Source organism: Muntiacus reevesi, chromosome 20 (genome assembly GCF_963930625.1).
Source record: "Muntiacus reevesi chromosome 20, mMunRee1.1, whole genome shotgun sequence".
In the NCBI taxonomy this organism is placed as follows: Eukaryota; Metazoa; Chordata; class Mammalia; order Artiodactyla; family Cervidae; genus Muntiacus; species Muntiacus reevesi.
This window is the reverse complement of record NC_089268.1, coordinates 14,546,873-14,559,633: the sequence shown is the minus strand read 5'-3', so window position 1 is coordinate 14,559,633 and position 12,761 is coordinate 14,546,873. Positions and strand designations below refer to the sequence as shown.

At 37.3% G+C, this 12,761-nt stretch overlaps 1 protein-coding gene across 1 annotated transcript in view; it reads right to left on the bottom strand.

The window, feature by feature from the left end:
• Positions 1 to 12,761, bottom strand: part of DNAH8 (dynein axonemal heavy chain 8) — a 315,169-nt gene that overhangs the window by 202,248 nt on the left and 100,160 nt on the right. The window contains exons 29-32 of the mRNA XM_065912223.1: positions 12,171 to 12,271; positions 10,696 to 10,833; positions 10,301 to 10,541; positions 757 to 956 (exon numbers count right to left, since the gene is read on the bottom strand). Coding sequence (XP_065768295.1) covers positions 757 to 956; positions 10,301 to 10,541; positions 10,696 to 10,833; positions 12,171 to 12,271 — 680 coding nt within the window. The remainder of the gene's footprint in view (positions 1 to 756; positions 957 to 10,300; positions 10,542 to 10,695; positions 10,834 to 12,170; positions 12,272 to 12,761) is intronic.

Genomic DNA, 12,761 nt, shown 5'->3' with positions numbered 1-12,761 from the left:
ACAGTGATCCCAACCTACAGATAACGTATTAGAATCCCCATGCATCCTGGGCACTGACCTCTGTTAATGACCTCTGAAATAATGTGACGCATTTCTTAGGTGTGTTAGGGTAAAGACCAGTTAAGAATCAGTGGATAGTCAGCTAGGGGATTAGAGGTTGGTAATACTCAGACCAGGGCCTGAGAATATATTTAATCTGACTAGGTCCCATTTCCTAAAGCTGCACTTGAGATCACAAGTCACTTTCAAGTTGATTCAATAGTCCCATGATAGACAGATCACCTCATTTAGGCTGCAGTGGACCCAGCACAGATGTAGGCTTTTCACCATAAAAATCCAAATGTGAGTGCCAAGCCCCTAATAGTATATTTCTTCATGTTTGCCAGCCTACTTTTCTTGGGCTATTGGGTGAACACTTGAGCAGGTTCAGCCAAGGAGGACAATGACAAAAAAAAATCAAAGAAAGAGATAGAAAGAAGATAAAAAGATGATGTCATCTTGGTAGGGAGTTAAGATATTCAGAAGATGAGCTGCCAATTTGAGGGAGAATAATTATGATGGGAAGGTGAGTAACAAAAGAAAAAATTGAGGCCATGATTATTAGGGAAAATAGGTAGCTCATGTAAGGACTGACAAGAGTCAACACTTTAGGTCAGAATCTCGTGTTCTGCCACAGCTACAAAACTGGAGTTTTATCTAAAATTATATTACCCTAAATGACAAATCAAAACCTTCCCCTGCAAATTATACAATTACCTGTTGCTTAGTAAGGAACCTAAAACCATTAAACTATCCTCCATCAAGGTGATAATCTCTCCCGATTCAGTTCCTTTGAGCAGGAGTTCTCCCTTTCCCTTAAAGGTTGCAAAACTCAGGTTCTGATTGGTCCAGTTCTCAATCACCTGAGTCAGCTTAGCTTCAATATCCTTCTCCTTAATGGCAGATATGCAAATATCCTTCAGAGGGAAATCAAAGAACATGTCATGACATTTTCAATTACAAATCCAGTGCATTAAAATCACAGAACTTTTTAGTTTGGCCCTAGAAAATCATTGGGGTTGTGCAGTGGCAAAGAACCTGCCTGTCAATACAGGAGCCACAGGTTCAATCCCTGGGTCGAGAAGATCTCCTGGATAAGGAAATGGTAGCCCACTTCAGTATTCTAGGAAAATTCCATGGACAGAGTAGCCTGATGGGCTTCAGTCCTGGGATTGCAAAGAGTTGGACACAATGAGATACATGAGATATGGAACTTAAATCATGTTTCATGTTTATATTTTTAATCACTGTTTTTCAGCCAACATGGACATAATCACAGCCGCACTCTGGCTTGTTAAAAGAAGCAAATGAGAATATATGAGATTCTTTTGAACTCTTTAAAGTAATATATAAACATTGCTATAGTCCCACCTCTTCTGATCCTAATATGAACATCTCACTTGATTAAAAGTTAATTCTAATTTTTATGGATTTTCCTGTTTTTTTGAGAATTTTTGATATGAAAGTCTCACAAAAGTAAATAAAATTAAGGTATTTTCCCAACATACCTCAGTTGATTTTCCTCCTTGGAATCACAGAATCTCAGAGATGGGAAAGGATATGAAGGTGCAAGGAATTTCCACAAATTAGTGTGTAGGAGAGCTTCCCTAGTAACTCAGATGGTAAAGCATCTGCCTGCAATGCAGGAGTCCTGGGTTCCATCCCTGGGTTGGGAAGCTCCCCTGGAGAAGGAAATGGCTACCCACTCCAGTATTCTTGCCTGGACAATTCCATGGACAGAGGAGCCTGGCGGGCTACAATTCACGGCATCGTAAAGAGTCGGACACGACTGAGCAACTAACACACAGTGTGTAGTAAGTGTAATAAGAGTGGTGTTAACTGTTATGAGTTCTGAGAAGGGAGAAATGACTTTTGCCTACAGTCAAGAGGAAAGGCTTCATGGAGGAGGGCACATCTGGGAATAAGTAGGATACCAACAGGGGGAGGGAGAGGACGTTTTATAGGAAGGGAAAAGGCTTCCTTTCGAGGCAGTGACAGTAAGCAGCCAGCTAGGCTACTAGCAGGGTACGTGGGGCAAAGAAGAAGAATGTATTGGCATAGACAATGCCGAGACTCTGTTTAGGGGGAAAATAACTAATAACTGAATCCTAGAATTCCCTGGACTTGCGAAATGAACTTTTCAAAAGCACAGCCTATGAACAGCTATACTCTTAGGTGTAAAAACCTACTGTAAGAATGAAGTGATCATCAAAGTTTGTTTTTTTTTTAATTCCTTGATTGTTTCCTTCAATAGTGTTTGAATAGCATTTATAGGGCAAAAATGCTTCAAAAACAAACATTTTGACATATATATACTGTTAAAAAGAAGCAACCACTCCCAAATTCAGGGCTTATGTCCATGAGACCCACAAGCCCATAATGAACTGAGAAACAGCTCTTGAATAGCTTGCTTATACTCACCCAACCCAGGGCCCAGCACAGAGGCAGCTCACTAAAAAGCTTTCTGTGAAAAAGGGGCCTATTTGCTTAATACACAAATATACCGAAAGAGATTCACAACAAAGCACATAAATAAAAGGTCAAGAGTTAAAGACAAGGAGAGATCTTAAAAACAGCAAGAAAAAAAGAACAGCTTGTTATGTACAAGGGAACCCCCATGAGACTACCAGCAGATTTTTTAGCAGAAACTTTGCAGGACAAAAGAGGGTGACACAATATATTCAAAGTGTTGAAAGAAAATAAAAACAAAATTGCCACTAAGAATACAGTACATGGTGAAGTTGTCCTTCAGAATTGAAAGAGTGATAAACAGTTTTTCAGACAAGCAAAAGCTTAAAGGAGCTCATCATCACTAGATAAGTCTTACAAAAAAAAAGTTAAAGGGACTTCTTTAAGCTAAAATGAAACAGAGCTAATTAGTAACAGAAGACTATATGAAAGTATAAATCTCACTGGTAAAGGGAAATAAATAGTAAAGTTCAGAATAGTCTAATGTTGTAAAAGGTGTTGGGTTAATCACTTATAAATCTAGTATGAAAGGTTAAAAGACAAAATTAGTAAAAATAACGAAAACTACAATAATTTGTCAGTGGATACACAAGATAAAAAGATGTAAACTGTGACACCAAAAACAAAATGTAGGGGGGAGGGGGGTAGTAAAAATGTAGAGTTTAAGACTGCATTCCAACTTTAGTAGCTAGCAACTTAAAATAGACACAAGTAAATGTGAAGATAATCCACGAGCATAGATTGGCATTAAAATGTCTACACTACCTAAAGCAATCTACAATTTCAAAGCAATCCCTATCAATGACATTTTTCAAGAAATAGAACAAGGGGACTTTGGTGGTCCATGGTTAAGAATCTGCCTTCCAAGGCAAGGGGATTAGGTTTGATCCCTGGTCGAGGAACTAAGATCCCACATGTCTTGGGGCACCTAAGCCTGCCCTCCTCAAAGAAAGGTCCTGCATGATGCAACAAAGATCTCACATGCCGCAACGAAGACCGAGCACAGTCAAATAAATAAATAAAAGAAACAGAATAAAAAATCCTAAAAATTTTATGAAACCAAATAAGACTCCATTTAGCCAAAGGAATCTTGAGAAAAAGGAACAAAGCTGGAGGCATAATGTTTCCTGCTTTCAAACTATATCAAAGCTATGGTAATCAAAAAAGTATAGTATTGGCATAAAAACAGACAATGGAACAGAATAAACGTACATACATGTTTAATTAATTTATGAGAAAAGAGCCAGGAATATACAATGGGGAAAGGACAGTCTTTTCAATAAATGGTGCTGGGAACGCAGGAACATTGCCCTGAACATCAACATATAGACAGCCCAAGGTCACACCTAACACATAGACCCATCTCAAAACTCATTACTGGGCACTCCATTGCTATCCAAAGAGAAGAAATCAAGATCCGCACACCAAAACACTGACGCAAGCTTCGCTAATCAGGAAACCTTGACAAGCCAATCGTCTAACCCCACCCACTGGGTAAAACCTCCACAATAAAAAGGAACCACAGACCTCCAGAATACAGAAAGCCCACTCCAGACACAGCAATCTGAACAAGATGAAAAGGCAGAGAAATACCCAACAGGTAAAGGAACATGAAAAAAGCCCACCAAGTCAAACAAAAGAGGAGGAGATAGGGAATCTACCTGAAAAAGAATTTAGAATAATGATAATAAAAATGATCCAAAATCTTGAAAGCAAAATGGAGGTACAGATAAATAGCCTGGAGACAAAGATTGAAAAGATGCAAGAAATGTTTAATAAAGATCTAGAAGAAATAAAAAAGAGTCAATTAAAAATGAATAATGCAATGAATGAGATCAAAAACACTCTGGAGGGAACCAAGAGTAGAATAACAGAGACAGAAGATAGGATAAGTGAGGTAGAAGATAAAATGGTGGAAATAAATGAAGCAGAGAGGAAAAAAGAAAAAAGGATCAAAAGAAATGAGGACAACCTCAGGGACCTCTGGGACAATGTGAAACGCCCCAACATTCGAATCATAGGAGTCCCAGAAGAAGAAGACAAAAAGAAAGGCCATGAGAAAATACTCGAGGAGATAATAGCTGAGAACTTCCCTAAAATGGGGAAGGAAATAGCCACCCAAGTCCAAGAAACCCAGAGAGTCCCAAACAGGATAAACCCAAGGCGAAACACCCCAAGACACATATTAATCAAATTAACAAAGATCAAACACAAAGAACAAATACTAAAAGCAGCAAGGGAGAAACAACAAATAACACACAAAGGGATTCCTATAAGGATAACAGCTGATCTATCAATAGAAACCCTCTAGGCCAGAAGGGAATGGCAGGACATACTGAAAGTAATGAAAGAGAATAACCTACAACCTAGATTACTGTACCCAGCAAGGATCTCATTCAGATATGAAGGAGAATTCAAAAGCTTTACAGACAAGCAAAAGCTGAGAGAATTCAGCACCACCAAACCAGCTCTTCAACAAATGCTAAAGGATCTTCTCTAGACAGGAAATGCAGAAAGGTTGTATAAACGTGAACCCAAAACAACAAAGTAAATGACAACGGGACCACACCTATCAATAATTACCTTAAATGTAAATGGGTTGAATGCCCCAACCAAAAGACAAAGATTGGCTGAATGGATACAAAAACAAGACCCCTATATATGCTGTCTACAAGAGACCCACCTCAAAACAAGGGACACATACAGACTGAAAGTGAAGGGCTGGAAAAAAATATTTCACGCAAACGGAGACCAAAAGAAAGCAGGAGTCGCAATACTCATATCAGATAAAATAGACTTCCAAATAAAGGATGTGAAAAGAGACAAAGAAGGACACTACATAATGATCAAAGGATCAATCCAAGAAGAAGATATAACAATTATAAATATATATGCACCCAACATAGGAGCACCGCAATATGTACGGCAAACACTAACGAGTATGAAAGAGGAAATTAATAGTAACACAATAATAGTGGGAGACTTTAATACCCCACTCACAACCATGGATAGATCAACTAAACAGAAAATCAACAAGGAAACACAAACCTTAAATGATACAATGGACCAGCTAGACCTAATTGATATCTATAGGACATTTCACCCCAAAACAATCAACTTCACCTTTTTCTCAAGTGCACACGGAACCTTCTCCAGAATAGATCACATCCTGGGCCATAAATCTGGTCTTGGAAAATTCAAAAAAATTGAAATCATTCCAGTCATCTTTTCTGACCACAGTGCAGTAAGATTAGATCTCAATTACAGGAAAAAAATTGTTAAAAATTCCAACATATGGAGGCTAAATAACACGCTTCTGAATAACCAACAAATCATAGAAGAAATCAAAAAAGAAATCAAAGTATGTATAGAAATAAATGAAAATGAAAACACAACAACCCAAAACCTATGGGACACTGTAAAAGCAGTGCTAAGGGGAAGGTTCATAGCATTACAGGCACACATCAAGAAACAAGAAAAAAGCCAAATAAATAACCTAACTCTACACCTAAAGCAATTAGAGAAGGAAGAAATGAAGAACCCCAGGGTTAGCAGAAGGAAAGAAATCTTAAAAATTAGGGCAGAAATAAATGCGAAAGAAACTAAAGAGACCATAGCAAAAATCAACAAAGCTAAAAGCTGGTTTTTTGAAAAAATAAACAAAATTGACAAACCATTAGCAAGACTCATTAAGAAACAAAGAGAGAAGAACCAAATTAACAAAATAAGAAATGAAAAGGGTGAGATCACAACAGACAACACTGAAATACAAAGGATCATAAGAGACTACTACCAGCAGCTCTATGCCAATAAAATGGACAACTTGGATGAAATGGACAAATTCTTAGAAAAGTATAACTTTCCAAAACTGAACCAGGAAGAAATAGAAGATCTTAACAGAGTCATCACAAGCAAGGAAATCGAAACTGTAATCAGAAATCTTCCAGCAAACAAAAGCCCAGGACCAGATGGCTTCACAGCTGAATTCTACCAAAAATTTAGAGAAGAGCTAACACCTATCTTACTCAAACTCTTCCAGAAAATTGCAGAAGAAGGTAAACTTCCAAACTCATTCTATGAGGCCACCATCACCCTAATTCCAAAACCAGACAAAGATGCCACAAAAAAAGAAAACTACAGGCCAATATCACTGATGAACATAGATGCAAAAATCCTTAACAAAATTCTAGCAAACAGAATCCAACAACATATTAAAAAAATCATACACCATGACCAAGTGGGCTTTATCCCAGGAATGCAAGGATTCTTTAATATCCGTAAATCAATCAACGTAATACACCACATTAACAAATTGAAAGATAAAAACCATATGATTATCTCAATAGATGCAGAGAAAGCCTTTGACAAAATTCAACACTCATTTATGATTAAAACTCTCCAGAAAGCAGGAATAGAAGGAACATACCTCAACATAATAAAAGCTATATATGACAAACCCACAGCAAGCATCACCCTCAATGGTGAAAAATTGAAAGCATTTCCTCTGAAATCAGGAACAAGACCAGGATGCCCACTCTCACCACTACTATTCAACATAGTGTTGGAAGTTTTGGCCACAGCAATCAGAGCAGAAAAAGACATAAAAGGAATCCAGATAGGAAAAGAAGAGGTGAAACTCTCGCTGTTTGCAGATGACATGATCCTCTACATAGAAAACCCTAAAGACTCTTCCAGAAAATTACTAGAGCTAATCAATGAATATAGTAAAGTTGCAGGATATAAAATTAACACACAGAAATCCCTTGCATTCCTATACACTAACAATGAAAAAACAGAAAGAGAAATTAAGGAAACAATACCATTCACCATTGCAACAAAAAGAATAAAATACTTAGGAGTATATCTACCTAAAGAAACAAAAGACCTATACATAGAAAACTATAAAACACTGATGAAAGAACTAAAAGAGGACACAAACAGATGGAGAAACATACCGTGCTCCTGGATTGGAAGAATCAATATTGTCAAAATGGCTATTCTACCCATAGCAATCTATAGATTCAATGCAATCCCTATCAAGCTACCAACGGTATTTTTCACAGAACTAGAACAAATAATTTCACAATTTGTATGGAAATACAAAAAACCTCGAATAGCCAAAGTAATCTTGAGAAAGAAGAATGGAACTGGAGGAATCAACCTGCCTGACTTCAGACTCTACTACAAAGCCACAGTCATCAAGACAGTATGGTACTGGCACAAAGACAGAAATATAGATCAATGGAACAGAATAGAAAGCCCAGAGATAAATCCACGAACCTATGGACACCTCATCTTTGACAAAGGAGGCAAGGATATACAATGGAAAAAAGACAATCTCTTTAACAAGTGGTGCTGGGAAAACTGGTCAACCACTTGTAAAAGAATGAAACTAGAACACTTTCTAACACCATACACAAAAATAAACTCAAAATGGATTAAAGATCTAAATGTAAGACCAGAAACTATAAAACTCCTAGAGGAGAACATAGGCAAAACACTCTCCGACATAAATCACAGCAAGATCTTCTATGACCCACCTCCCAGAATATTGGAAATAAAAGCAAAAATAAACAAATGGGACCTAATGAAAATTAAAAGCTTTTGCACAACAAAGGAAACTATAAGTAAGGTGAAAAGACAGCCCTCAGATTGGGAGAAAATAATAACAAATGAGGAAACAGACAAAGGATTAATCTCAAAAATATACAAGCAACTCCTGAAGCTCAATTCCAGAAAAATAAACGACCCAATCAAAAAATGGGCCAAAGAACTAAACAGACATTTCTCCAAAGAAGACATACAGATGGCTAACAAACACATGAAAAGATGCTCAACATCACTCATCATCAGAGAAATGCAAATCAAAACCACAACGAGGTACCATTACACACCAGTCAGGATGGCTGCTATCCAAAAGTCTACAAGCAATAAATGCTGGAGAGGGTGTGGAGAAAAGGGAACCCTCTTACACTGTTGGTGGGAATGCAAACTAGTACAGCCACTATGGAAAACAGTGTGGAGATTTCTTAAAAAACTGGAAATAGAACTGCCATATGACCCAGCAATACCACTTCTAGGCATACACACTGAGGAATCCAGATCTGAAAGAGACACGTGCACCCCAATGTTCATCGCAGCACTGTTTATAATAGCCAGGACATGGAAGCAACCCAGATGCCCATCAGCAGATGAATGGATAAGGAAGCTGTGGTACATATACACCATGGAATATTACTCAGCCGTTAAAAAGAATTCATTTGAATCAGTTCTAATGAGATGGATGAAACTGGAGCCCATTATACAGAGTGAAGTAAGCCAGAAAGATAAAGAACATTACAGTATACTAACACATATATACGGAATTTAGATAGATGGTGGCGATAACCCTATATGCAAAACAGAAAAAGAGACACAGAAGTACAGAACAGACTTTTGAACTCTGGGGGAGAACGTGAGGGTGGGATGTTTTGAAAGAACAGCATGTATATTATCTATGGTGAAACGGACCACCAGCCCAGGTGGGATACATGAGTCAGGTGCTCGGGCCTGGTGCACTGGGAGGACCCTGAGGAGTCGGGTGGGGAGGGAGGTGGGAGGGGGGATCGGGATGGGGAATACGTGTAACTATATGGCTGATTCATGTCAATGTATGACAAAACCCACTGAAATGTTGTAAAGTGATTGGCCTCCAACTAATAAAATAATATTTAAAAAAAAATAAAATAAAATAAATGGTGCTGGGAAAACAGGATAACCACATGGAAAAGGACAAAACTAGACCACTATCTTACACCACACAAAAAATTAACTTAAAGTGGACTAAAGACCCGAAACCATAAAACTCCTATAAGACAACAGAGGTGGTAAGTTCCTTGAAATCAGTCTTGGCAATGATTTTTTTGGACTTGACACCAAAGCCAAGGTAACAGAAGTAAAAAATAAATATGTGGGATAGCTTCAAACTGAAAAGCTCCTTACAGCAAAGGAAACAAGCAACAAAATGTAAAGGTAACTTGCTAAACAGGAGAAAATATTCACAAATAGTAACCCTGATAAGGGCTCAATATTCAATATATATATATATAGCAGACTCATACAACTCGGCAGCAAAAACCACCAATCTGATGAAAAATGGACAGAGTTTCTAAATAGCTATTTTTCTGAAAAAGACATACAAAGAGTCAACAGGTACATAAAAAGGTGTTCTACATCACGTATCATCAGAGAAATTCAAGTCAAAATCACAATTAAGTATCACCTCACACCTGCTGGAATAATTATCACCACAAAGAAAAGAAAGAGTGTTAGTGAGGATGTTTAAAAAAAAAAAGGAATCCTTACACATTATTGATGGAAATGTAAATAACACTAAGCATAAAAGTGGAAATGAACCAATTAAAAATCTTGAAGGAAATATATAATAATTTAAAGTATTTACTAGACTAATAGTAAAAAGTATAGAAGTAGAAGGTTGGAAAATGTTCTGAGGAATCCACCAAGAACACAATATAGAAATAAACAAAATTTTAAAAAAGAGTATAGTTAAGGGACAAAGAGGACAGATTGAGGAGCTCCAAAACTAAATAATTCAAATAATTTTATTATCTCCTTGAGTTACAGCATTATTTTGAAAAACCAAGGAATGTTCAGGATCATTTGACATTTTGAGGGTACATTATATAGGGCAATCAGTACACCCTTGAATAAAATGTTTATCTGTACAATTTTCAGAAGAGAAAAAGGAGACATTCTTTAACAGGTCATTTGCAAAACTTTAAACCCCATGTACCTCAATATCATCCTTATTTTTAAGGAGTGGTGCTTCCATAATATTTCTAAGACAAAAAGAATCTGACTCCACGTCAAATGGGGTTCCAGTTAGCTCAGAGATTCGATCCCAGTGTCTCTGCTTCATCGCCTTATTGGTCATCATTTCTAGTAGAGGACATGACTCACTGAAATCATCAATTCTTTTTTTCAGATCCAAAAAAGCTTGCCAATCTTTAAGTCCTTTTGGCAGTTTACGACATCTTTAAGAAAAAAAATTATTTCATCTATACATTTCTTTGAAGAAGGTGTTATGAAAATACAGCAATATATCAGAAAATAAAACCAGTTGTGAAATTCCTATAGGATCCTAAAATATGCACTATAAATTGGTAAGTTAATGCAATTGAAACTCACCTGTTTTGAAACTCCAGAAGTTCTGCATTGATTTTTTCAATATCTACATCTCCCCAAAGTATCTCATAATAACCACTAATATTGCCCATCACAGTATCATACAGTCCATACAGCTTCTGCAGCAAGTTGAGTTCCTTTCTGGGAAACCAAATAATTAAGTCATTATGTAACATATATTTTAAAGATAAATTCCATTATTGGATAGGCAGAATTCATCTAATCAAATATTTCATACATTATGTGTATAATGTCTTATACCAACATGTTAGCAACCCCGTCGGTTTCCAAAGACTTTAAGTTCCATCAATTAGGTTAAGGTTTATAGCTCTCAAATATTCCAAATTAAAATATTATGTGCCATTACCAAGTGTGTTTAATTATTATAACCATACCAATCACTGCAAACAACGTGACCAAAACTTGCTAACAAGAGCAAAGTTAAGGCTAATGTTTTATTTGATCTCTTTACTTTCAAACGTAAGCTGGATTTTTATGATCATGTCTGCCTTGAAGTCTGCCTTTTAAACATCACTTTCCTACCAAAAGCTTTCCCTCGTGTGCCCAGATGCAGTTATATCCAAAACAAGAAGAAAGGAGGGATTCTGGGGCAAGTAAAGGAAAACGTCCTCATTGTGTGGCACGCGTGCTCAGTCATGTCAGACTCTTTGAGACCCCAGTGACTGTAACCCCCCAGGCTCCTCCGTCCATGGGATTTCCCAGGCAAGAATTCTGGAGTGAGTTGCCATTTCCTACTCCAGGAGATCTTCCCACCCCAGGGGTTGAACCCAGGTCTCCCAAATTACAGGCAGATTCTTTGCCAGTTGAGCCACAAGGGAAGCTCAAGAATACTGGAGTGGGTAGCCTATCCCTTCTCCAGCGTATCTTCCCAACCCAGGAATCGAACTGGGGTCTCTTGTGTCTTCTGCATTTCCAGGCAGATTCTTTACCGCTGTGCCACCTGTGAATACTACACTTGAAAGTGAAAGTCACTCAATTGTATCAGATTCTTTGCGACCCCATGGACTACAGAGTCCATGTAATTCTCCAGGCCAGAATACTGGAGTGGGTGCTTTCCCCTTCTCCAGAGGATCTTCCCAACCCACGGATTGAACTCAGGTCCCCTGTATTGCAGGCAGATTCTTTACCAGTTGAGCCACAAAGGAAGCCCAAAGCCTACCCCTTCTCCAGGAGATCTTCCCGACCCAGGAATCAAACCGGAGTCTCCTGCATTGGAGGCAGATTCTTTACCAATTGAGCTATCAGGGAAAACCACACTTGATGTTAGCCAAAAGGCTATTTATTTTATATGGAGACTGTGTATTCAATAACATAGGAATAGCTAAGAATGAGGGGACTATTTAGGAATTTTCCGAGCCAGACCCGTCTCTGTACAATGAAGGATTTAATGATGATGACATGTTCACCTAATGGACAGTTAATTATTTATAATAAACTTGTTCAATTTCTAAACTTACCTAGTTTTGTGTAAAACCTCATAGTCAGTCACAGGCAACCCAAAAAGTTGTTCTCCAGATGAATATGTAACGAATTTCCTCCATAGATCATCAAAATTGGCCTATAAAAGGTTTTTAAATTATAGTAAGATGTAATTAATTCAGAACCCATTAAAGTAGAATTTATCATAATCAAGATAAAAGCTATATTGAAGTTTATTTAATATTATCTATGAAACAAGGATTTGTGAAGCAAATTCATGCTGATACCAAGCTATCAGAGGAAAAGATAAGTACTGATGAAAATTAACTTTCAAGCATTCTGAAAGTAATCATTTTATATAAAATTATTTCCTTAATAAATTAAGTGGTCTCCAGACATACGTTTCAAGTTCCTATAAATACATCTGAAAGTAATAAAACGACATTTGTAAAATTCTATAATTCAGACTTTTCTACTATTTTAGACTGTCATCTTTCCTACAGGGTTCAAATGAGTAAAGTAGTATAATCCACTCAATCTTGGGTATTCCTGGTAAAGAAAAAAACAATGATTTTTGGACAGCAGCTCTGTATTTCCTTGGTGAGATGACCATGGAAGCCACCTAAGTA